This window comes from Macaca thibetana, chromosome 7 (genome assembly GCF_024542745.1).
Source record: "Macaca thibetana thibetana isolate TM-01 chromosome 7, ASM2454274v1, whole genome shotgun sequence".
Lineage (NCBI taxonomy): Eukaryota > Metazoa > Chordata > Mammalia > Primates > Cercopithecidae > Macaca > Macaca thibetana.
The window spans coordinates 161,420,384-161,447,543 of record NC_065584.1 but is presented as its reverse complement, the minus strand read 5'-3'; the positions used below and the strand labels follow the sequence as shown (position 1 = coordinate 161,447,543).

Here is a 27,160-nt window from a genome sequence, read left to right as displayed (position 1 = left end):
ACCAGCCTGGGCAACATGGTGAAACCCCTTCTCTACTAAAATACAAAAGCTTAGCTGGGCATGGTGGTGTGAGCCTGTAGTTCCAGCTAGTCGGGAGGCTGAGGTACGAGAATGGCTTGAACCTGGGAGGCGGAGGTTGTAGTGAGCTGAGTCACACCACTGCACTCCAGCCTGGGCAACAGAGCGAGACTCTGTCTTGCTTTTTCAGCATCCTTTGAAATGATTATGTTGTTTTTGTCCTTCATTCTGTTGATATGATGTATCACATTGCTTTGCATATGTTGAACCATCCTTGCATCCTTGGGATAAATCTCATTTGGTCACGATGAATGATCTTTTTAATGTGTTGTTGAATTCCATTTGCTTGTATTTTGTTGAGGATTTTTATATCAATGTTCATCAGGGATATTGACCTATAGTTTTCTTTTTGTGTGTCTTTGTCTGGTTTTGATATCAGGATAATACTGACCTCCTAGAATGAGTTTGAAAATATTGTCTTCTCCTCCACTTTTTAGAATTGTTTGAGTAAGATTGATATTACTTCTTTAAATATCTGGTTAAACTCAGCAGTGAAGCCATCAGGTCCTGGACTTTTTTTTTTTTTTCTGGGAGACTTTTTGTTATGGCTTCAATCTCATTAGTTGTTACTGGTCTCTTCAGGTTTTAGATTTCTTCGTAGTTCAGCCTTGGTTGGTTGTATATGTGTAGGAATTTACTTATTTCTGCTAGGCTTTCCAATTTATTGACATGTAGTTGCTCATGGTAGCCTCTAATGATCCTTTAAATTTCTGTGGTTTTGGTTGTAATGTCTCTTTTTTCATCTCTGATTTTATTTATTTGGGTCTTTTTCTTCTTAGTCTGACTAAAGGTTTGTTGATTTTGTCTTTTCAAAAAACAAACTTCTTATTTCACTGATTATATTATTTTCTTTCAAGTCCATTCATTTCTGCTCTGATCTTTGTAATTTCTTTTCTGCTACTAATTTAGGGTTTGGATTGTTCTTGCTTTTCTAGCTCTTTAAGATGTAGCTATAGGTTTTTTATTTTAAGTTTTTCTACTTTTTTGGTATAAATGCTTATAGGTATAAACTTTCCTCTTAGTACTGCTTTCACTATATCCTTATAATATAATATAACACTATAGGTCTTGTTATATTATGTTTCCATTATAATATTTTCAAGAATTTTTTTTTTATGTGTAGAGATGGGGTCTTGCTTTCCTGTTCAGACTAGCCTCAAACTCCTGGCTTCAAGGGGTCCTTCTATCTTAGCCTCCCAAAGTGCTAGGATTACAGACATCAGCCACCACACACAGCTGTTTCAAGAAAATTATTGATTTTTTTATCAACTTCTGCATTAACCCACTGGTCATTCAGGACCATGTGGTTTAATTTCCATGTGTTTGTATAGTTTCCAAAATTCCTCTTATTGATTTCTAGTTTTATTCTAGTTTTGTCAGAGAAGACTATTGATGTAATTTCAGGTTTTTGAAGTTTTTAAGACTTATTTTGTGGTCCAACACTTGATCTGTTCATGAGAATGATCCATGTGCTAAGGAGAAGAATGTGTATTCTTCAGCCATTGGATGAAATGTTCTGTAAATATCTATTAGGTCCATTTTGTTTATGGTTTAGATTAAATCCAGTGTTTCTTTGTTGATATTCTGTCTGGATGATCTGTCCAGTGCTAAAAGTGGGGCGCTGAAGTCTCCAGCTGTTACTGTATTGGGGTCTGTCTCTCTCTTTAGTTCTAATCATACTTGCTTTACATATCTTTGTGCTCCAGTATTCAGTGCATATATATTTATAATTATTATATTGTTTTACTGAATTGACCCTTTTATTATTGTATAATGACATTATTTGTCTCTATAGTTTTGTCTTGAAATGTATTTTTTCTAATATAAGTATAGCTACTTGTACTCTTGTTTGGTTTCCATTTTCATGTAATATGTTTTTCCATCCCTTTATTTTCAGTCTGTGTGTCTTTATAGGAGAAGTGTGTTTCTTGGAGGCAACAAATAGTTGGATCTTCTTGTTTTAATCCATTCAGCCATTGCATGTCTTTTGATTGAAGAGCTTATTCCATTTACATCCAGTTATTGATAAGTAAGGACTTATGCCATTTTGTTATTTGTTTTCTGGTTACTTTGTGGTCTTTTCCTTCTTTTCTTCCTTTCTCGTAGTGAAGGTAATTTTTCTTTAGCAATGTGTTTTGATTTCTTGCTTTTATTTATATGAATCTGTTGTGTGGTTTTTGGTTTGAGGTTACCACGAAGCTTGCAATTGATATTTTATAACCCATTATTTTAAACTGATGACAACTTAACACCAATTGCATAAAAAAACTAAATAACAAGCAAAGGAAAAACTAATAAAAACTTTACATTTTAACTTCATCCCTCTGCTTTTTCACTTTTTGTACTATATCTTAAAACGTAGTTATTTTTTATTGGTTCATCTTTTAGTCTTTCTACTCACAATATGAATAGTTTATATACTACAATTATAGTGTTATAATAGTCTGTGTTTTTCTGTGTGCTTACTATTACCAGTGAGTTTTGCACCTTCGGATGATTTCATATTGCTTATTAACATCCTTTTCTTTCATGTTGAATAATTTGTTAGCATTTCATATAGGAAAGGTCCTGTGTTGATGAAATTCCTCAGCTTTTGTTTTTCTGGGGAAGTCTTTATTTCTCCTTCATGTTTGAAGGATATTTTTGCTGGATATAATATTCTCAAATAAAAGGTTTTTTCCTTCAACTCTTTAAATAAATAACAAAATGCCACTGTCTCCTGGCCTTTAAAGTTTCCACTGAAAAGTGTGCTGCCACAGCCATATTGGAGCTCCATTTTATGTTATTTCTTTTTTCTTGCTTTTAGAATGCTATTTTATTTATTTAAACAGAACCTCACTTGTCACCCAGGCTAGAGTGCAGTGGTACAATCTCAGCTTACTGCAACCTCTGCCTCCCAGGTTCAAGCAATTCTCGTGCCTCAGCTCCCTGAGTAGCTGGGATTACAGGTGTGTGCCACCATGCCAGCTAATTTTTGTATTTTTAGTAGAGACGGGGTTTTGCCACGTTGGCCAGACTGGTCTCGAACTCCTGGCCTTAGGTGATCTGCCTGCCTTGGTCTCCCAAAGTGCTGGAATTACAGGCATGAGTCACTGTGCCTGGCCTCTATAGAATGCTTTTTAAAATCCTTGACCTTTGGGAGTTTGCATATTAAATGTCTTGATATAATCTTATTTGGGTTAAATCTAGTTCTGTAACTTTTTTGTACTTGATTATTGATATCTTTCTCTAGGTTTCCCAAGTTCTGTTATTATCCCTTTGAGTAAACTTTCTGCCTGGTCTTTCTCTCTACCTTCTCTTTGTCTCCTCTGACTGTTTTCAAATAGCCTGTCTTCAGGGTCACTAATTCTTTCTTCTGCTTGATCATTTCTGCTGGTAAGAGACTCTGATACATTCTTCAGTAGGTCAGTTGCATTTTTCACCTCCAGAGATTCTGGTTGATTATTATTTATTTATTTATTTATTTTGAGACGGGGTCTTGCTCTGTCATCCAGGCTGGAGTGCAGTGGTGCGACCTTGGCTCACTGCAAGCTCCGCCTCCTGGGTTCACGCCATTCTCCTGCCTCAGCTACTGACTAGCTGGAATTGTAGGTGCCTGCCATCATACCCAGCTAATTTTTTGTATTTTTAGTCAAGACAGGGTTTCAACGTGTTAGCCAGGATAGTCTCAATCTCCTGACCTTGTAGATCTGCCTGCCTTGGCCTCCCAAAGATTATTTTTAATTATTTTCATCTCTTCGCTAAATGTATCTGATAGAATTCTGAATTCCTTCTGTGTGTTATCTTGAATTTCTTTGAGTTTCATCAAAACAACTATTTTGAATTCTCTGCCGGAAAGGTCACTTGTCTCTGTTTCTCCAGGATTGGTCCCTGGTGCCTTATTTAGTTCATTAGGTGAGATCGTATTGGGTGTTTGTAGGTGTCTGGCATTGAAGAGTTAGGTATTTATTGTAGTCTTCACAGTGTAGGCTTGTCTGTCCCCGTCCTTCTTGGGAATGCTTTCCAGGTATCCAAAGGGACTTGGGTATTGAAACCTAAGTTATTGGCCACCGCAGTTATATCTGCATTTGGGGGAACCCCAAGCCCAGTAACACTATGACTCTTATAGACTCGTAGAGGTACTGCCTTGGTGGTCTTGGATAAGATCCAGAATTTTCTGGACAACTAGGCAGAAATTCTTGTTCTCTTCCCTTATTTTCTCCCAAACAAATGGAGTCTCTCTCTCTGTGCTGAGCTACTTGGAGCTGGATGAAGGTTGACACAAGCACCCCTGTAGCCCCCACCACTGGGCCTGTGCTAGGTCAGACCTGAAGCACAGATTACTGTGTCTCTCCCAAGGCTTGCAGTAACCACTGCCTGGCTACCACCTTTGTTTGCTGAAGTCTCCCTAGGGCTCTACAATCAGCAGGTGGCAAAACCGGCCAGGGTTATGTATCTCCCTTCAGTGCAGCAAGTTCTACCTGACCTGAGCAGGTCCAGATGTGCCATCCAGGAGCCAGGGCCTAGAGTCAGAAACATTAGGAATCAACCTAGTGCTCTGTTCTACTGTCGTTGAGTTGACACCCAAACCATAAGACAAGGTCCTTCCCACTCTTCCCTCCCCTTTCTATAGTCATAGGAGTCTCTTTCTGTGGCCGCTACCACCCCAGGCCCATGGTGAGTACTCCCTGGCTACTGCCAGTGTTCACTCAAGCCCAAGGGCTCTTCATTCAGTTTGTGGTGTATGCTGCCTGACCTGGGCCTTTCCATTCAAGACAGTGGCTCCCCTGTGGCCCAGGTCAGGTTCAGAAATACCATCCAAGAGCCAAGGCCTGGGGAATCAGGGACCTCAAGAACCCATTTATTGCTCTACCTGACTGTGGTCAAGCTGATACCTAAGCTGCAAAACAAAGTTCCCTTACTCTTCCCTCCCCTTTTCTCAAGCAGAAGTAGTCTCTCCCGTAGCCACCACAGCTGGGAATGTGCTGTATCCCATCTGAAGCCATCATGTCTCTGAGTCTCACCCAAGGCCCTTGGCGAGTGCTTCCTGGCTACCACTGCTAACTCGTCAGGGCCCAAGTACTCTTTTGTCAGCAGATGACAAATCCTTCCAGGACTGGGTCTTTGCCTTTAAGGTAGCCCATTCCATTTTTGCCCAGGATATGTCTTAAAATACCATCCAGGAGCTAGGGCCTGGAATGGGAGCCTCAGGATTCTGCCCAGTTATTCTGTCCTACTATGGCTGAGCTGGTTTCCAAGTTGCAAGACAAAGTCCTCTTTTTTTTTTTTTTTTTTTTTTTCGAGACAGGGTCTTGCTTTTTCACCCAGGCTAGAGTACAGTAGCATGAAATCATAGCTCACTGCCGCCTTGACTTTTGAAACTCAATCGATCCTGCCTCATCAGCCTCCCGAGTAGGTGGGACTACAAGTGTGTGCCACCACACCCAGCTAATTTTTGTATTTTTTGGTAGAGACAGGCTTTCACCATGTTGCCCAGGCTGGTCTCGAACTCCTGGGCCCAAGCAATCCTCCTGCCTCAGCCTCCCAAAGCACTGGGATTATAGGTATGAGCCACTGTGCCTGGCACAGAGTCCTCTTTACTCTTCCCTCCCCTTTACTCAAGCATAGGGAAGGAATCTGTACCAGAGTTGTGAGCTGCCTGGGGTTGGGGGCAGTGGGTGCAAACACTCCCTTGGCTGCCCTGGCTGGTCTCATAGGTCACGTTCTTCCCAAGTTCACTGACTCCGAGCCCAGCACAACGCCAGGACTTGCCCAGGAATTGCAGTTCTTGTGGCTTAAACCTCCTTTCAAGTTTATTTAGGTCCCCAGAACACTTTAACCTGCAGTAACAAGGCTTGCTGGAGCTCAAGTTCCGACTGCTAGGATGGGCAATTCCCTGCTCTCTAAGGCTAGTCTAAATGCTCTCTCTGTGGGGGCCAGCTGAATTCTGTCCTGTTGCTTTCCACTGTAACAGGCTAGCACTGAGTTCCAATGCAAAGTCCCTCTGTCACTGTGCTTCCTGTCTCCCAAGTGCATAGACTCTTTGTCTGCACCACAGGGTGACTGCTGGGGGATGAGGGAGGAGTGGCATCAGCATTTCAAAACTGTCTTTCCTACCTCTTCAGTGCCTTTTTCAGTGATATGAAGTTAAAACCAGGTACTGTGGTGATTCACGCAACTTTTGGTTCTTTTTTTTTTTTTATACTTTAAGTTCTAGGGTACATGTGCACAACGTGCAGGTTTGTTACATATGTATACATGTACCATGTTGGTGTGCTGCACCCATTAACTCGTCATTTACATTAGGTATATCTCCTAATGCTATCCCTCCCCCCTCCCCCCTCCCCAAAATAGGACCCGGTGTGTGATGTTCCCCTTCCTACGTCCAAGTGATCTCATTGTTCAATTCCAACATGCAGTATTTTAAGGTATGTTTTCATGTGGATAGTTGTTCAATTTGGTGTTCTTGTATGGAGGACATCTGTGAAGGCTTCCATTTGGCTATCTTGCTCTGCATCAGTTTTTGCATTTTCAAATAGGGCTAATACTAATTGACAGCATTGTTGAGAGGATTAAATAGGATCATGTACATGAAAGTATTTTGTAACCTATGAAGTTATTGGGTTTTTTTCTTTTTAGAGATGGAGGTCTCACTCTCTTGCCTGGGCTGGAGCACAGTGGTGTAAGCTCACTGCAGTCTAGAATGCCGAAACTTAAGCAGTCCTCCCACCTAAGCCTCCTGAGTAGCTAGGACTACAGGTGCACGCCACCATTGCCAGCTAATTATTTATTTTTTATAGAAACTAGGTCTTGCTTTGTTACCCAGGCTGATCTCAGATTCCTGGCTTCAAGTGAACCTCCTGCCTTGACCTCCCAAAGTGCTGGGATTACAAGCATGAACCACCATCCCTGGTCTGGATATTGTTAAAATTAATGTAAAGAAGAAGTTTTCCCTGTAGGACATGAATTTATTAAATATCTAATGAGTGTACTTCTGTAAAAGTAGCATGTTACATGATAAGGATAAAGCAGTGAGGAGATAGGCGATCACCTCTCTCATGAAGTTAATACTCTGCTTCTGTACTGTTCAATACAATAGCTTCTAGCCACCATGTTGGACAGTGCAAATATAGAACATTTCTGTCACTTCAGGAAATTCCCTTGTAAAGCTTTGCACAGAAGAAGCACACATTAAACAGTTAGTTCAGTAAGTATTTTTAATTCTCTTGTGATGAGTGCTTTGAAGAAATAATCAAATCAGAGAAAGTAATGTTTGTGCTAAGAGCCGAGGGATAAATAGTAATGTTCTAGGTAATGTGGAAGTGGAGGAAGCATTTCAGAAGGAAAAGATGAAGAACATTTGCAGAAAGACCTGAGACAGGAAGAAGAGAGAGCTTGAGATCCAGAAAGAACTCATGCATACATCCTGTGTGGTGAAATTAGTCCTGCCTGGAAGGAATGACTGTAATAAGAGGAACAAAGAAGAAGATGGGTGAAATGCAGATAAGCTTGTAGATTTTATGGCCCAAAGTGAAAATTTTCTTGTTCCAATAACTTCTATTTTCTCTTTGAAATGTAGGATCATCTTATGAAAGCAAGAGAGAGAAAGGAAAGGGTGGAGTTTTGAAGAGAGTGGGGAATGTATGAAGCAAATCTTTGTGGACAGTGGGAGAATGAACACCCTAGAGAGATTTAGTAAGATCTTGAATCAGTAGTCCTACCAGTATTTTGCATGGTCTGACTCCCCCCAACACCCCTACACCCGCCAGATTCAGAAATGGAAAAGTCTGGCAGTTGTTTTCATTAATCCAGCTAAAGAAATTAATGCCTGCAAAACATTGAGAATGGCGCCTGGCCCATAGTAAGAGCTAAACAAACGTTATTACCACTGCTGGGGTTTGTCTAAGAAGAGTGAAAAACAGAACAACAGAGAGGAAATGTAGGACATTTGCAAGAAAATGATTATAATGATGTACTGTGAAATCTACCACAGATAAAAATTTAAGGCAACGGGGATGATATATAGGGGAAAAGTGGGGAGATCTGGTGAGCATCTGTTAGTGGATTCTCAAGCAAATAAGTGGAAAGCAGAGGAGGCTTGCTCCAAGAGTGAGGTGCATGAAACCAGGTAGGGGCCAGAAAGAAGTAATGCACACAGTGATCTGAATGAAGACTCTTATAGTCTAGGTATAATGTGGTATTTCTTGGTGGAAAGCAAATAAGTGTTCTCGTCTAAGTAAATGATATGAGCAGTAGCAGACAATCCCCAAACTGCCTGTAAACAAACATTTGGAAGTTCAGCTTTCTGAGAGTTTATAAAGCTAATAATATCCAAACCTATTTGAAGTTTTAAATCAAAGTATAAAAACCTGCTCAGGTTCTTATACGCATTTTCTCTGCTATCATCCTCTCACCTTCTCCCGATTCCTAATTCTGTTCCGATTTAAGAATTTTATAGAAACTAAAGGCATCAATTGGTCTAGCTAAACCTGTAGATTGATAATATTATCCTTTAGTTCTGTTTTGTGCCATGAAGAGTGGATTGGTGGTCATGAATATAAAATAACACCAGCTTTATTGGTTGTCTGCTTTTTTCTCCCCTCAGGTGCTCTGTGAAGCATTTTCAAATACAATACTCAAAGTAACTTGTGTTTCAAGGTATTTTGGGAAATGAAGCATTATAGTCTAATTCATTAATGTCATTCTTTCCTTTCATTTGGTATTAAAGGCTTCAGCGATTAGCCAAAGATCTTCTAAAACAACTGCAAGTACAAGACAGTGGCTCATGGGCGAACAATAAAGTGTCTGCTTTGGATCGGACCCTAGGAGAGATCACTAGAATACTGGAAAAAGAGGTGTGTAACTAATCTCTGATTTTTTAACCTTAATCTTTGTGATCCTTTCTCACTATGACAGTACATAGAGCTATAAGGCAGACTCAGTATATGCCTTTCTTCTGTTTTTTAAAGCTAGTTAATAATAGATGTACTTTTCTTTTTTTACTTTTGTTCTTTTCAGTTGTTTAAATGAAGTTATTTTCAGGTTTTTTAAATTGAAGTCCTCTTTAGATCATGGTTTCCTCAGTCATATTTTTCCCACACAAACAAACTGAAATTATTTTGTCAGGAATCACAATAATAAAGATGTATGACTCTATAGCAGAAAATAGAAAACTTTGAATTATAAAGCCTAATAAATCACAACCAAATTTCTACAAACACCAATATCCCCTGATTCCAACAGATTTGGCAGTTTTCTTTAATGACTTAGAATCATTAAATATCTCAATTATAGTTTAAATATCCTCAGTGATTTTTAAAGTATTTATTATTCACTATAGGAAAATGTTAAATGTACAAAGAAGAAATAAAACTTCCTGTAATATCAACTGATAACATTTTATGGTATCTTCTTCTAAACATTTTACTGGACTTTTTTACATTGTTTTATCATAAATACTTTATCATGTCTTTAAAAACCTTTAATGGAATGAACATATCACATTTTACATAAAGTATAATATTTAGGTGGTTTCTAATTTTCTATTTAAAGTAATGGCTATTTTCATTTATTAGCTGTAGTTTTTGGTTTTTTGTTTTGTTTTCTAGGTTTAAAGGTTATTATGTTATATTTGATATATACAAAAGAAATTGTAATAAAAATAACATAAATACAGTGAACAGCTGTGAACTCACCACCCAATTTAGGAGTAAGATTGTTACCACTACATTTGTGGTTCTCAATATGATCGTTTCTCACCCCATTCCTGATTCCTTTAAAGGGAATACTGTACAGAATTAAAGGTGTATCATTGTTTTTTAGAAATAGCTTTATTGCTTTATCACGTAAATGTATTGTCAAATAACGTTAGTTAGTTTTGACCTTCATAAAATATTGTACGATAGACTTCTGCAATTATTTTTTCAGTCAAAATTATGGTTCTAAGTTTTTAGCCTTATAGCTGTTTTTCATTGCTTTTCTCTGCTGTAGAGTAAGTCCTTCGTTGTATTAATACTACAGTTTTTAAATCTGTTCTGACAATGGACATTTCAGAGAGAGAGAGTTTGTGTATGTATGTGAGAGAGAGAGAGAGAGAGTGCACACAAGCATGGGCAAACAGTGCTGCTCAAACATTCTTGTATCAGAGTAAATAAACAAGAATTTCTTTAAAGTTGGGGGTCTCAGTCTTTCGTCTGCATCAGAATTGCCTAGAGAACTTGTTAAAACACAGATTGCTGCCCCCGGCTCCTGCCCCAGATTTCTGATTAAGTAGGTTTAGGGTGGGTCTGGAGAATTTGTATTCCTAAGAAGTTCCTAAGTGATATTGATGCTGCTAGTCCAAGGACCATATTTTGAGAATCACTGCTCTAGTCTAAGGCATATGTCTCAATGGTGGAATTGTGGGGTTCTCAGGCATATGAATGTCCAACTTTATAAGGTAGTGCTCAACTACATTTTGGCATCAGATAGTACAGTCATCTGAAAAAACCGAAAGCAGCCTATTCACTGAATAGGACAGAGCTGTAAAGTCAGTTCTTGTGTGTAACACATCCCTTTCAGGATACCAGAGGTTCAGAAACTGGTAGTTGTCACACATTTGCTAGAATGCAGTATTTAAAGATTCAATGTGCTTTGGGAAAAATCTCTGATCTTTTTTAAAATTATTATATACTGATTATTTTTGTAAAGGATAGAGTACTTTGAATTAAAAGGCAATTGCTTGAAGACACTGCTACACGTATCTTATCTCATGAATATTGTTTTAGGTTAAAGTAATAGAACTTTTGAGGAAAAGGCAAAATGATCTATATAAGAAAGGTATTCAGTATCAAAATTCACCTAAAGTTATTTCCTTCACAAAGGGGCAATTTACTGAAATACCTCTGGTTTCTTATAATTTGGGGGAGAAAAATGTTGTCTGGCTCCCAGTCTAAATGGTCTGTGTCAGGAACCTTGCTGTAAAGCTGTCCTCAGAGTATACACTGCAGGACCACCTAAGAGTTTAGACTTACCTACAATAAGATCCTTTTGCTCCTTTTAAACTGAAATCCTTTTTACCTAGCCAAGACACACTCACGTTATGAAGACTTCTGTAGAGTAATACTGACATTTCAGTGTAATTCAGCTGATGATATTTATGATTTCAGTCTAGGAATTGTAAATAGCCATTCCTTTTTGTTTGGAAAACTGCCTGGAGTAACAAACTCATTAGAGCCAAAGCCAGGTACCCAGTGAAGGATATTTGAAGACAGTCTAGAAGAGACAAGGTAAGACAGTAGAACTTGGGCAAGTGTAAGCACTAATGGAGGAATGGTGAGAGATGAATCTTGAGGTCTTTATTTGCTTAATTTAGACCTCAAAACATGGATGCTTTCTACTATCGCTTGACACAGTGTTTCTTTAGATAATTTTTCTAAAGTTCGGAGAACTACTTTAGACCTAATGGATTAAACTTGTGATGTATAGAAATGCTCTTGTCATGGAAGGGGTCAGGAAACTGAGGAGACCTGGGTTTTGTTGTACTTACTATGCATTTCAGGTTCCTTCTGTTTTTTTGGGTTTTCTGATTTCATTCAGAAATTAAAAGTGTGTAAGCTTTATTTATGTGTTATGCTTTTAAAAATATCTTAAGCCGCTTCTGTTTACTAACATACTTTGGTCTAGGGTACTGGTACCAACTCTTCCGACAAAAATATCTGAAAATGCTGGGTGGGGAAGAAAGCAGTTTTCTTAAAAGCATCAAATAGCTAAGAAGAAATTAAAGAATTCCCAGTCCAAGGAAAAAGCAAGAATTTAGAAAGTTGTGCTTATAACTTAATTGCCCCAAAAAACGTGCCAGATTGGCAAATGTGGGTTGTGGTTTACAGGCGTCATCGTGTAAGGTGATGAAAGTAAAAGTATAAGGGCTGCCTAAGTATGAGGTCTAATAGGAGATTTTTCCGATTTTCCTTTCATGAAGATAAGACCACATCAGCCTACTCCATCACATAATGATGAACCTTTGCATCCCACTCTCAGGACTATGAAGAAAGCACTTTGGCACAATGCAGAATTTATACCCATAGTCCAACACCTGGCATAGATTTGCTGCTCAAATTCACATCACCTGTATTATTTCAGATGGTGAATTGAGTTTAAAGTTGTCCTAGATTGACTTGTGGTGTCTTTAGGAATCAATTAGAAGAGAATACAAATCCTCATTGGAAGAAGACACCTTCATTCTAGGCCTCAGATACTTTCTGTTAAACAATTTTACAAGGACAAGTAGCCATAGTGAAAAGATAAGCCCAAAAGTAAGTAAGTCGTGATGAGTAAGCAGAAACTAGAACTGCAAGGCTCTGTTATTACTAGTCACAGATTACAAAACTATGCTTGCTATCTTCTGAGGAAGTAAAAGGCAAGCTTGAAAATTTCTATAGGAATGGACTTAGCAGTAGTGACAGTAGGTAATTCAGAACTGTCCTTCCACTGATGACAATAAAACTAGATAAAATATGAAATAAAACTGAACTGCAAACAGGGTAATGAATAATTACTGGACCAAGATCCAGAAATTTGACATTTTTGGACTAGGTACCATTGATGATCCAAAAGAAGTGGACATGAGTTTGATTAGTTCCTTTGAGACTGTTTGCAGGACTGATGAGAAAAAAAAAATATTGGCATCTAGGACAATCAATGGTAGGGACTATGGCAAAAAAAAAAACTCATGTTTTGGTTTGGGATCTTAAAGGACTGTACAAGGAAAAAGGGTGGACAGGAAGTACACCAGTCATTACACAGACAACTCAGTTTCAAATCATGTAGGTGGCTGGGAAAATCCAAATCACTGAAAAAAGATTAAAATGATTCTAAATTGCTAATACACCAGGTGGCTAACAGAAGCAATTGGAAAATTTATTTTGGAGAAAGATAATAGCAACCTAAGTCTCAAATTATCTCAACAAAATAAATTTCAAATGTAGTGTTTGGTAGAGTAAGGTAATTAAGCATACAAAGGGACAAGACAACATGCATAAAAACCAATAGAAACAGACCTGCAGAGGCTCCAGAACTATGCTTATCATGATCAAAGATATAAATATTAATTGTTTTAAAAGATATATAGCACATTTGAGAAAAAATTGGAATTTGAGAACTGAACATTTTAGTAATAAAAGTTACAAAAATTATAGATGAGGTAACAGTAGAATAAGCCAAGCACTGGAAGATAGATCATAAGAAAGAATCCAGACTGAGCATGGAGAGAAAAAGATATGGAAAATAAAGAGAAGAGTATAAGAAGGATGTAATATATGGTGAAAATGTCTAATTTCTGTGTAATTAGAGCTCCAAAAGGAAAAGAGAGAAGAAAATAGGGCAGAAACAGTATTTGAAGTGATCATCATTTAGAACTTTCCAAAACTTACAAATCAATTTACAGATTCAAGAAGCCCAATTATGCCCAAGCAGGGTAAATAAAAAGAAATCCACATTTGCAAATGTGACAGCGAAACTAAAGAAAGTAAAATTGTAAACCAATCTCATTCATAAATGTGGAGTCAGAATTTCTAAACAAAATTTTAGCAAACTGAATCATGCAATATCTAATAAGGATAATATATCACAACAAAGTTGGATTTATTCAAGATACTTGAGTTTGCTTTAACATTGGAAAATTATGATATATTAACAGAAGAAAAGAAAAAATATCATCTCAAAAGACGCAGCAAAAGCGTTTGGTAAGTTCAGCATCAATTAATGGTAAAGATTCATAGTAAACCAGGAATAGAATGGAATTTCCTTAATCTGACTAATTGAATCTACCAAAAAAATTATAGCAAAATAATATTTACTGGTGAAATGTTGAAAAATTTCCCTTTGAAATTGTGTACAAAAGAGAATATTTGCTGTCAACACTTCTGCTTAAAATGGGGGTTCTAACTAGTGGAAAAATAAATAAAAGTTGTAAGATTTGAGAGAAAAAGTAAAATAGTCATTGTTAGCAAATGATATACATAAAAAATGTAAAATAATTTACAGATAAATATTAGCACAAATAAGTTAGATTAACAAGGATACTAGACAATGGGCAGTATATAAAAATCAATTATATTTGTATATTACCAAAATATTAAATATCTAGGAGTAAATCTATAATGTTTATGGATTGGAAAACTCACTATGGTATATTTTTCTTTTCTGCCCAAGCTTATTTGTAGATTCAGTGAAATCTCATTTAAAAGTCCAATACTTTGTTCTTTGGAAATTCCAAAACACTATTTAGAATTTCTAAAGAACAATATTTAGGCGCAGATTGTAAAATACGGAATTTCAAAGATCCAATGAAACAGTGTGCAAAACCCTGTTGAAAAAGAACAATATGACCAGGACTTTGGGAGGCTGAGACGGGCGGATCACTTGATGACAGGAGTTCAAGACCAGCCTGGCCAACATGACAAAACCCCGTTTCTACTAAAAATAGAAAAAATTAACCAGGTGTGGTGGTGGACACCTGTAATCCCAGCTACTTGGGAGACTGAGACAGGAGAATCACTCAAACCCAGGAGTCAGAAGTTGCAGTGAGCCAAGATCATGCCACTGCACTCCAGTCTGGGCAACAGAGCGAGACTTGTGGCGCAGGGGGAGAGGAACGATATGGAAGATTTGCTCTACCAAGTATAAACACTTTTTATAAAGCCACAGTAATTAGGATAGTGTACTATTGGCGATAAGATGGAGAAAAAGAAGAATGGAACATAATTGAATTCATAAACAGTACCATTTGTATATATATGCTTGATCCGTGAAATGTGAGGTATTTGCCTATGCACATATGGAAAAAGGAAGCACCACAGAACACTGTGGGAAAGTATGCTCTATTTAGTGAATAAAGGCTATAATGATTGAATATCCTTGTTTTTTAAAAAAAGTTACCTGTATCTCACATCATAAACAAAAAATTAATTCCAGATGGATCTAAATATAAAAAGAAAAAACTAATTTTTAGAAGATAATATAGATTAATCTCTTCTTTACCTCGGAGTTTTACCTGGACAAGAAAATGACACAAAAGAAATTAACAGTAAAGGGAAACTTGATAAATTGGACTGCATTGAAAATAAGAACTTTTGTTCATCAAAAGACACCAGGAAGAGAGTAACAAGACAAGCAATAGAAGGGAAGAATTTTTTTTTATATATAATCAACAAAAGAGTGGCATCCAGAGTATGTAAGGAATTCCTACAAATTAATGAGATGCAAAAACAAACTAAACCAGTAGGATAATGGTCAAGAGAATAGGCATTCTGAAAGAAATCCAAATAGCTAAAAAATAAATGTGTAGATAGTCAACCTCTTTAATAATCAGGATAATTCAAATTAAAAATTCAATGTGATAATGTGATTCACTTATCAGAATGACAAAAATTAGATTGAAAATACCAAGTATTGGCAAAGAACTAGAGCAATGGGAACATACAGACAATGTTCGTGATAACATAAGTTGAGCCTACCATGTAGCAAACAGTCTACTGTTATCTACTAAATTTGTAGACATGTGTATCATATTTCACTTTTAGGCATACACTCCATGGAAAGCAATGCATATATCCACCAGGCAAGATATACACAAATGTTCAATGGCAGCATTGTTTATAATCACCACATATGGAAAATAGTGCAAGAATCCATCAATAGCTGGAGATACAAATTATGGTATGTTCATATAATGGATTATTATTCAACAATAAAAATGAGTGAACTACATCTATGGATAACAGTATGTATCTCACAAACTCTCTTTAGTGAAACAAGTCACCAAAAAATATATATACTGTTACAATTCCAGTCATATAAAGTTCAAGAAAAGACAAAAGGACCTGTATTGTTTTGGAATAACACATAGGTGGTAAAACTGTAAAGAAAATAGAAAAAGAAATTTCCTAAAAATCAGGATCGTGATTGTTCAGAGAGAAGGTTGAGATGTGTGGTCAGAAAGAGTCATATAGGTGGCTTCCTCTATGCTTCTAGTTTTCTTTTTCTTGACTGGATACTGGTTACACATTGTTCAAATTAAAATTATTCTTAAAATTCTGTAAAATTAAAATACAGGTTTACTATTTTTTCTGACTTTTCTGTATGTTTATGTTTAACAATAAAATTAATTTTCAGAATTTAAGGTAAAATAAATTGCTCCAAATAAAAGACCCTTTTATTGACGAAATATTCAATTATTTCAAAAAAGAGTTTAAAAAAATAGTCTTACATATGCAAAAGCATTTTCCTTATTCTTACCATTGTGTTAAATTTGGTCCAAGTCAATGTGATCTGCATTTGCATTGACTTTTCTCATTACTTTGTGATGATAAACATTACATTTAAGTTTGGATAGTAACAGCATCCCAGAAGCTTTTCTGTGGTTTATCAGTAACATGAGACATGTGTATGCTGTTACTATAAGTAAACAGTTTAAGCAGATGGATTGGACATGGAGTTTGTCCAATTGCCTTTCCTGACTTTATAGAGTCCTGCCAAATTTAAATAGAGATTCAGCTGTGATTCTTTTGAATCTGAATAAGCAAACAACATAGCTGGCAGCATTGATGATTTGAAGTGAATTGCGATATGTGAAATCACAATTTACATTGTAATACCTATAGCAAACCATGCCATGCTTTGGTATTTTCAAAACTTATCTTGTAAAATTCCATTCACAGATACCTGTATAAGGTAGAAAGGTAGAAACTCTTCCCTACCATTTTCCTCTTTTTGCCAACTGTTGTGACTGTGTAACATATAGTTACATAGTCTAGGCTCAGAGAGATAAATCAGTAAGCCTTAAGAGCTTTTTCAACCTAATTATATTCAGAAAACTGTGTTCAGGTCCTGCTAGACACTGCCCATCTTCCAAACCCCATGGTTCTGCTTCTTGTATTTTCAGCTGGAATTCTTCAGCTGAAGAAATGGGAAGCATTCAATACTAGGAATCTCTTATTTTGATCCCTTCACTATGTTCTCAGCTTACATGGTTGTTTCCTCATTGCAACTGATACATAACTGAATATAGCTGGCGTGACACCCATGTTTTGTCAGAAGGTGACAAGTATATAGCCCAAAGTAAAATGAAGACGTTTTTCAGACGTTTTTCAGCTAGCCTCCCTTGGAAGACTACTATAAAGAAAAATTGAATTGTTATTTCATGAATATGACAGATTTAACTTATAAATGGTTTGTATTTTTAAAAAAGAAACAACAAAAAGCAGGTGTTGAGAGAAGGATAACTTACTGGAAAGGGGCATAAGGAAATTTCTAGGGTGATTAAAAAGTGTTCTGTATTTTGTTTTAGGTGGTGGTTAGATAGTTGTGTGCAGCAGTCAAACTTCATCAAACTGAGTGTATAAGCATTCCTTTTTCTCCACAACCTCACCAGCATCTGTTATTTTTTAACATTTTAATCATAGCCATTCTGACTGTGTGAGATGATATCTTATTGTGGTTTTGATTTGCATTTCTCTAATGATCAATGATGTGGAACTTTTTAAAAATGATTGTTGGCTACCTGTATGTCTTCTTTAGAGAAGTGTCTGTTCATGGCCTTTGCCCACTTTTTAATGGGGTTATTGGTTTTTATCTTGTAAATTTGTTTGAACTCCTTATAGATGCTGGGTATTAGGCCTTTGTTGGATGCATAGTTTGCAAAAGTTTTCTCCCATTCTGTAGGTTACCAACCTTCCTTCCCAGAGATGAGACCTACTTCATTATGGTGGGTAAGCTTTTTGATGTGCTGCTAGATTTGGATTGCTAGTATTTTGTTGAGAATTTTGCATTGATGTTCTTCAAGGATATTGGCCTGAAGTTTTCTTTGTTGTATCTCTTCTAGGTTTTGGTATCAGGATAATGCTGACCTCATAGAATGAGTTAGTGGGGAGTCCCTCCATCTCAATTTTTTGGAATAGTTTCAGTAGGAATAGTACCAGCTCTTCTTTGTATACCTGATAGACTTCAACTGTGAATCCTTCTGATCCTGGGCTTTTTTTGGTTGGTTGGCTATTTATTACTGCTTGCATTTCAGAGCTCATTATTGGTCTGTTCAGGAATTCAGTGTCTTCCTGGTTCAGTCTTGGGAGGGTGTATGTGTCCAAGAATTTATCCACTTCTTCTAGATTTTCTACTTTATGTGCACAGAGGTATTCATAATATTCTCCCATTGTTGCTTGTATTTCTCTGGGTTCAGTGGTATTTTCTATTATGATTATATAAACTAACTATTTTTGGACTATTTAAAAATGTATCTTTGAAACCCCTTGCCTTATGTAATACAGTACACAGATACTTACTTGCACAAAATAATGAAAACTATGAAGGCAAAAACCTCAGTGACTACTAATTGAGAAATAGGGCATTGTCAGCATTCCAGAACGCTTTTGTCTGCTCCTGTTTATTTTGCTAATCACACTCATTTCTCTGCATTTTATGATAAAGTATTAATTTGACTTTTTAGAAACGGCTTCCTTTTCTTTATGGTTTTATCACTTAAGGATCTGTTTCTAAACACCATCTGTTAGTTAAACATGTCTAGTTTTGAACTTCATGTAAATGGAATCCTACTGTCTATATTTTGATGGCTTCCTTCTATCAAACTTATGTTTTTGAGAATTTATGTTGTACAGTTTTGTTTCCATTACTATATAGTGTGCCATTGTATGAATTTGTCACAGTGGTATTTATCCATTCCACTGTTGATGGACATTTGGATTATTTTTATGAAAAATGTGCCTGTAAGCATGTATCCTGGTATTCGTGCAAAAATTTCTCTAGCAAGCAGAGTTCCTGGGTCATAACATATGCCTCTCTTTATCTTTTCTTGATAATGCTAAACAGTTTTCCAAAGAAATTGTACCAATTTGCATTTCTGCCAGCAGTATATAAAAGTCTTGTTGCTTCCTTTCTTTCCAGCACTTGTTATTATCAGACATTTTGATTTTTGCTACTCCTGTATGTAGACAGTGAGATCTTGCTGAGATTTTAACATACAGTTGTCTTTTGGCAGATAGGTTCAGGCACCTTTTCATATTTATTGGCCATTTGGGATTCTTCTTTTGTGACATGCCTGTTCAAATCTTTTACACATTTTTCTACTGATTGTTAGAATTTCCTTTGTGTTCTGGACACTAGTCCGAGATTGTTCAAATATATTAAACACATCTACTCCTGTTATTGAGCTGTGTTTTTATTGTCTTTTGGTTCCTTTGAACAAAATTTCTTAATATTAGTGTGTCAGATTTATCAATATTGTCTTTTATAAAGATTGTTTTTGCTCTCCTTTTAAAATATCCCATCGCAAAGTTAAGAAGATATTCTTGTATTTTTAGTCTCTTGTCCATTTGGTATTAATTTTTTTTTTTTTTTTTTTTTGAGATGAAGTTTTGCTCTTGTTGCCCAGGCTATAGTGCAATGGTGCAATCTTAGCTCACTGCAACCTCCTCCTCCTGGGTTCAAGTGATTCTCCTGCCTCAGCCTCCACAGTATCTGGGGGATTACAGGCACCCACCACCATACCCGGCTAATTTTTTGTACTTTTGGTAGAGATGGGGATCACCATGTTGGCCAGGTGGGTTTCGAACTCCTGACCTCGGTGATCCACCTGCCTTGGCCTCCCAAAGTGCTGGGATTACAGGCATGAGCCACCACACCTGGCCTCTGCCTCATATTAAAAAAAAAAAAAAAAAAAAAAGTAATACTGGGAGGCGAAGTTTGCAGGGAAGCAAAGGTTTCAGTGAGCCAAGATTTCGCCATTACACTCCAGCCTGGGCAAAAAGAGCAAAACTCTGTCTTAAAAAAAAAAAAAAAAAAGTGAGGTAGAGACTTCATTTTGTTTTTCTTGCCCTTGTAGATGCATAATTTCTTGAGTGTTGTTTATTGAAAAGGCCAGTTTTAATACTTGTATTGTACCTACACACTGTGATTAACCACCCCTCCCTAAAACAGTGCTAAGGAAAGTTACTCAAAGCGGTAAAATAGCACACTTCCCTCAAGTATCGGTTTCATTCAAACATTTCAGGGAACAAAAACATCCATGTCCAAGTATGGATCTTGATGCTAGCTGCCTTCAGTTCAGCTCAGTTCTTTTAAATTAGTAGACTCCATGACATATCCTGTCTATTAACTAATGCAGGTAGAAATGTTTATACTCCTAAGTTTTTGTCCATACCTGTGCAAAAGATACTTAAAATATCTCTTGAAGAAAGGTAGTATATAAAATACTTGTGGTAAAATAATTTTTAAAGAAAATTTCAACCAGGCATGTCAATTATTACAATAGGTAAGAAATACCATGAAAATGATATTTGAGAGCCAGAAGTAGTACCATTAATTATTTAATTTTAATTTTAAGTAAATGCATTATAAGAGGCTCTTTTGGCCCAACATGTGACATTGAGTGATTTTATTTCTCAGTAAGCAGATGTGCTTATTGAGGTTTCTGCTTATAACAGCCTGGTAGTATTCCATCATGCTAACTCTCTGGCTATATTCTACTCTAAGCTCACCTGAGTGATTGATTGCCTCATGCAGTGAGTAAATACTTACTGTTTTTAACCACATTTATGTAAGTCTAGGTTCTCGGAAATAACGACACTAAAAAAAATGAGAGAGAAATTGCCCATGTATGGATCTTGATGCTAACTGTCTTCAGTTCAGCTCAGTTCTTTTAAATTAGTAGACTCCATGACAGATACCCTGTGTATTAACTAATGCAGGTAGAAAACTCCTTTCTCCTTAATATAACACATTATTTTCTAGTTATGATAAACATGGGCCACATGGAAAAAATTGAGAAGTCTTGAAGGTATTTCTTTCTAGTACTAGGTGTATATCCCCCAGCCCTGCATCCCTTTTCTCTGATATTACAGAGTCATAAATGGATACTTGGAGATCTGTACTCTAGTAAATCATCTAGCTTATTTTCTATTCCGTTCCCAGGAACTATGAAGAAACAGGATTGTTGAAAGTAATGATGTGGGTTGGGTTTGGATCATCATTGGGAAGGTATTTAGGGAAGCAGTTAAGAGCAATATTGAAAGCATGGACTAGAACTTATTGTTTTGTTATTGTGTGACCCTGGACAAGTTAATTAATTTCTTTGGGTGTCAGTTTCCTTATCTTATCAGTAAAATGTAAGATTCTGACACATCCCAAAGAATTGTGTGGCTATTAAATGAAATATTGCATGTTAAACTCCTGGCAATGAGTATGCAGTCAGCAAGTGTTGAAACAATGTAATGAATGCATCTGTTGCGAGTACAGGCTTTGTAGTTACGGGCCTGAATTCAAATTCCAAATAGATCATGTAGTGGCTCTGTGAGTTCACCAAGGTTTTATTAACCTTTGTAAGCTTCAGTTTCTGCCTTTGAAAAGTAGGATAGGATTACTCTCTTAAGCCTCCTTCACAAGGGTACTAATTCTGTTCCCAAGATTGGAGACCTCCTAAATTACTTCCCCACAGGACCCACACCCAGTGCTGTCACACTGGGGATTAAGTTTCTACACATAAATTTGGAGAGGGGCACACAAACATTAAGACCATAGCAGAAAGCTAATAAGAGAAAAAAATAAAAAAAAAACTCAATGGGAATGACACCATAAATATTTGATGTGTGGGAATTTGATGTTTCTGTCAAAATAGTATAACTATTTTAACTTTCTTTACAAAGTAGTAAACATACACACACACATATACACACACATGCATATACAAGTTGTTGTTTTTCTTTAACTTTTAGTTTTAGGGGCATATATGCAGGTTTGTTACTTAGGTAAGTTGTGTGTCATGGGGATTTGGTGTACAGGTTATTTCATCACCCAAGTAATAAGCGTAGTATCCAATAGGTAATTTTTCAGTCCTCAACCTCCTACCAAGGTCCACCCTCAGGTGGGCCTTGATACCTTTTGCTGTCTTCTTTGTGTTCATGTTTACTTATATTTACAAATGAGAACATGTGGTATTTGGTTTTCTTTTCCTGCATTTGTTCACTTAGGATAATGGCCTCCAGTTCCATCCATGTTCCTGTAAAGGACATTGTATTAGTCTGTTTTATACTGCTACAAAGAACTGCCTGATATTGGTCAATTTATAAAGGAAAGTTTAATCGACTCACAGGTCCTCATGGCTGGGGAGACCTCAGGAAACTTACAATCATGGCAGAAGGCAAGGGGGAAGCAAGGCACCTTATTTGCAAGGCGGCAGGAAGGAGAAGTGCTGAGCGAAGGTGAAAGAGCCCCTTATAAAACCATCAGATCTCAGCCGGGTGCAGTGGCTCACAACTGTAATCCCAGCACTTTGGGAAGCCAAGGCAGTGGATCACTTGAGGTCAGGAGTTTGAGACCAGCCTGGCCAATGTGGTGAAACCCCGTCTCTACTAAAAATACCAAAAAAAAAAAAAAAAAAGCCGGGTGTGGTGGTGGGCACCTATAGTCCCAGCTACTCAGGAGGCTAAGGTAGGAGAATTGCTTGAACCTGGGAGGCGGAGGTTGAAGTGAGCTGAGATGTGAGCATCTCCATCTCCAAAAAAAAAAATCAGATCTCATGAGAACTCACTATCACAAGAACAGCTTGGAGGAAACCACCTCTATGGTTCAATTACCTCCACAATTACCTCCACCTGGCCTCTTCCTTGACATGTGGGGATTATGGGTATTACAATTCAAGATGAGATTTGGGTGGAGACACAAAGCCTAATCATATCAGACACGATCTCATTCTTTTTATGGCTGTATAATATTCCATGGTGTGTGTGTGTATGTGTGTATGTGTATATATATATCACATTTTCTTTATCCAGTCCACCATGAATGGGCACCTGGATTGAGTCCATGTCTTTGCTATTGTGAATAGTGCTGTGATGATCATACATGTGCATGTGTCTTTATGGTAGAACAATTTATATTCCTTTGGATATATACCCAGTAATGGGATTTCTGGGTCAAATGGTAGTTCTGTTTTAAGTTCTTTGAGAAAGCATCACAACTGCTTTCCACAGTGACTGAACTAACTTACTTTCCCACCAACAGTATATAAGCATTTGCTTTTCTCAACAACCTCACCAGCATCGGTTCATTTTTGAATTTTTAATAATAGCCATTCTGACTAGTATGAGATGGTATCTCATGTAACTCATTGATTTGGATCAATGAGATCAATGGTATCTCATTGTTTTGGATTTCTCTAATGATTAGTGGTGTTGAGCATTTTTCACATGCTTCTTGTCCACATGTTGTCTTTTTAGAGGTGTCTGTCCATGTCCTTTGCCCACTTTTTCTTTGTTTTTTGTTTGTTAATTTATTAAGTTCCTTATAGATCCTGGATATTATACTTTTGTTAGATGCATAGTTTGCAAATATTATCTCCCATTCTGTGGGTGGTCTTTTTACTCTGTTCATAGTTTCTTTTGCTGTGCAGAAGTTCTTTAGTTTAATTAGATCCCATTTGTCAGTTTTTGTTTTTATTACAACTGATTTTGTGGTCTTAGCCATGAAATCTTTGCCAGGGTCTGTGTCCAGAAGGGTATGTCCTAGGTTTTCTACTAGGGTTTTTATAGTTTGAGATGGCATATTTGAGTCTTTAATCCATTTTGAGTTGATTTTTTTATATGGGGTAAGAAAGGCGTCCAGTTTCAATCTTCTGCATATGGCTAGCCAGTTGTCACAGCACCATTTATTGCACAGGAATCCTTTACCCATTGCTTGATATTATCGACTTTGTCAAAGATTAGATGGCTGTAGATGAGCAGCTTTATTTCTGGGCTCTCTATTCTGTTCAGTTGGTCTATGTATCTGTTTTTGTACCAGTATCATGCTGTTTTGGTTATGATATTAGTCTGTTCTCACATTGCTATAAAGAAATACCTGAGACTGGGTAACTGATAAAGAAAAGAGGTTTAATTGGAAGCATGAGTCTGTCATCTGCTCAGCTTCTGGGGAGGCCTCAGGAAACTTATATTCATGGTGGAAGGCAAATGGGGAGCAGGCATTTCACATGACCAGAGCAGGAGCCGAGAGAGAGAGTGCCACACACTTTTAAACAACCAGATCTCACAAGAACTCACTATCTCAAGGACAGCACCAAGAGGGTTGGGGCCAAACCATTCATAAGAAGCCCACATGATCCAGTCACCTCCTACAAGGCCACACCTCCAACATTGGGGATTACAATTCAACACGAGATTTGGTGGGGACACAGAGCCAAACTATATCAGTTACTATAGCCTTGTAGTGTAGATTGAAGTTGGGCAATGTGATATCTCCAGCTTAGTTCTTTTTGCTTAGCATTGCTTTGGCTACTGGGGCTCTTTTTTGGTTCCATATGAATTTTAAAATAGTTTTTTTCTAATTCTGAGAAGAATGTCATTGGTACTTCGATAGGAATAGCATTGAATCTGTAAACTTCTTTGGGCATTATGGCCATGTTAATGTTGATTCATCCTGTGGATGAGCATGGAATGTTTTTCCATTGTTTGTGTCATTTCTGATTTCTTTCAGCAGTGTTTTATAAATTTCTTTGTGGAAATTTTTCACCTCCCTATTTAGCTATACTCCTAGATTCTTTATATTTTTTGTGGCTATTGTGAATGGATTACACTCTTGATTTGGCTCTACATCTTGGTTGTTGATGTATAAAAATGCCTCTGGTTTTTATACATTGATTTTTTTATCCTGACACTTCCTTGAAGGTGTTATTAGACATAGGAGCTTTTGGGCAGAGACTGTGGTATTTTCTAGGTATAGAAGCATATTGTCTACAAACAGAGATAATTTGACTTACTCTCTTCCTATTTGGATGCCTTTTATTTCTTTCTCACACCTGATTGCTGTGGCTTTTTTTGGTTTGGCTTATTACTGATTCAGAACTCATTATTGGTCTGTTCAGTCTTTCAGTTTCTTCCTGGTTCATCTTTGGAGGTTGTATGTTTCCAGGAATTTATCGGTTTCTTCTAGGTTTCCTAGTTTGAGTGCATAGAGGTGTTCATAATAATTTCTGAGGGTTTTTTTTACATCTGTGGGTTAGTGATAATGTCCCCATTGCAATTTCAGATTGCATTTATTTGGATCATCTCTTTTTTTGTTCATTAGTCTAGGTAGCGATCTATCAATTGTATTTTTTCTTTTAAAGAACCCACTTCTGAATTTACTGATCTTGTGTATGATTTTTCACATTTCAATTCCATTCAGTTCAGCTTTGATTTTGTTATTTCTTGTCTTCTCCTAGCTTTTGGGTTGATTTGCTGTTGTTTTTCTAGTTCATTCTGGTGTGGTGGTAGGTTAATGCTATAAACTTCCCTCTTACACTGCTTTAACTGTGTTCCACAGATTCTGGTATGTTATATCTTTGTTCTCATTAGTTTCAAAGAATTTCATTTCTACCTTATTTTCATTGTTTAGCCAGAAGTTGTTCAGGAACAGGTTGTTTAATTTCCTTGTGATTATATGGTTTTCTGTGGTCTCTTCAGCAGCATATATACTATGTATATGGTTTTCAGTGACCTTCCTAGTATTCGTTTCTCTTTTTATTGCACTGTGGTCTGAGAGTGTGGTCAGTATGATTTTGGGATTTTTTAATTTGCTGAGAATTGTTTCATGGCTGATTGTGTGGTCGATTTTCTAGTATGTACCATGTGCAAATGAGAAGAATGTATATTCTGTTATTTGGGGGAGGAGAGTTCTGTTCATATCTATTAGGGTCATTTGGTCAAATGTTGAATTCAAGTCCCAAACATCTTGGTTAGTTCTTTGTCTCAATGATCTGTCTAATACTGGTGGTGCAGTGTGTTGAAGTCTCCCACCATTATTATGTAAGTTTCTTTCTAGGTTCCTAAGAATTTGTTTCATGAATCTGGGTGCATATATATTTAGGATAGTTAAGTCTTCTTGTTGAATTGATTCCTTTACTATTATGTGTGCCCTTCTTTGTCTTTTTTTTTTTTTCATTTTTGCTTTAAACTCTGCTTTGTCTGAAATTAGAAAGCAACCCCTGCTTTTTTTATTTTCTGTTTGCTTGGTTGGTAGATTTTTCTCCATCTTTTTTCTTTGAGGCTACGAGTGTCATTGCATGTGAGATGAGTCTCTTGAAGACAGCATACAGTTGGGTCATGCTTCTTTATCCAACTTACCCCTCTGTGCCTTTTAATTGGGGCATGTAGCCTATTTCCATTCAAAGTTAATATTGATATGGGCAGATTTGATCCTGTCATCTTGTTGTTAGATAGTTATTATGCATACTCAATTGTGGAGTTGCTTTGTAGTGTTAATGTCTGTGTACTTAAGTGTGTTTTTGTGGTGGCTGGTAATGGCCTTTCTATATTTAGCACTCCTGTAAGGACCTTTTGTAGGGGAGTTCTGCTGGTAACGAATTCCCTTAGAATTTGCTTGTCTGAAAAGGATGTTATTTCTCTTTGGCTTATGAAGTTTAGTTTGGCTGGATATGAAATTCTTCACTGTAGTTTTTTTAAAGAATGTTGAATATATGGCTGGGTGCAGTGGCTCACACCTGTAATCCTAGCACTTTGGGAGGCCAAGGCGGGCAGATCACTTGAGGTCAGGAGTTCAAGACCAACCTGGCCAACATGGCAAACCCTGTCTCTGCTAAAAATATAAAAATTAGCTGGGCATGTTGGCATGTGCCTGTAATCCCAGCTATCAGGAGGGTGAGGCAGGAGAATCACTTGAACCCGGTAGGCAGAGGTTGCAGTGAGCCGAGATCATGTCACTACCACTGCACTCCAGCCTGGTGACTCTGTCTCAAAAAAAAAAAAAAAAAAAAAAAAGGAATGCTGAATATAGGCCTCCAATGTCTTCTGCCTTGTAGGATTTCTGCTGAAAGGTTCACTGTTACCCTGATGTAATTCCCTTTGTAAGTGGCCTACCCCTTTTCTCTAGCTGCCTTTTCTGTTTCTTTTTTCTTTTTTTTTTATGCCTACCTTGGAGACATGAAAAATAGCCAAAGCAATGATAAGTAGAAAGAACTTAAGCTGGAGGTATCATACTACCCAACTTCAAACTATACTACACTTGGAGAATCTGATGACTGTGTGACGTGAGGGATGGCCATCTTGTATACTGTCTCATAGTG

The 27,160-nt window shown here is 37.1% G+C and overlaps 2 protein-coding genes across 12 annotated transcripts in view; one reads left to right on the top strand and one right to left on the bottom strand.

Moving 5' to 3' along the window:
• SCAPER (S-phase cyclin A associated protein in the ER) overlaps positions 1-27,160 on the top strand; it is a 571,361-nt gene that overhangs the window by 328,968 nt on the left and 215,233 nt on the right. For all 11 annotated transcript variants that reach the window (XM_050799824.1, XM_050799823.1, XM_050799825.1 and 8 more), the window contains one exon: positions 8,786-8,912. In XM_050799824.1, coding sequence (XP_050655781.1) covers positions 8,786-8,912 — 127 coding nt within the window. The remainder of the gene's footprint in view (positions 1-8,785; positions 8,913-27,160) is intronic.
• The window catches only part of RCN2 (reticulocalbin 2), a 466,582-nt gene that overhangs the window by 381,662 nt on the left and 57,760 nt on the right, over positions 1-27,160 (bottom strand). The gene's annotated exons all lie outside the window — the stretch shown is intronic.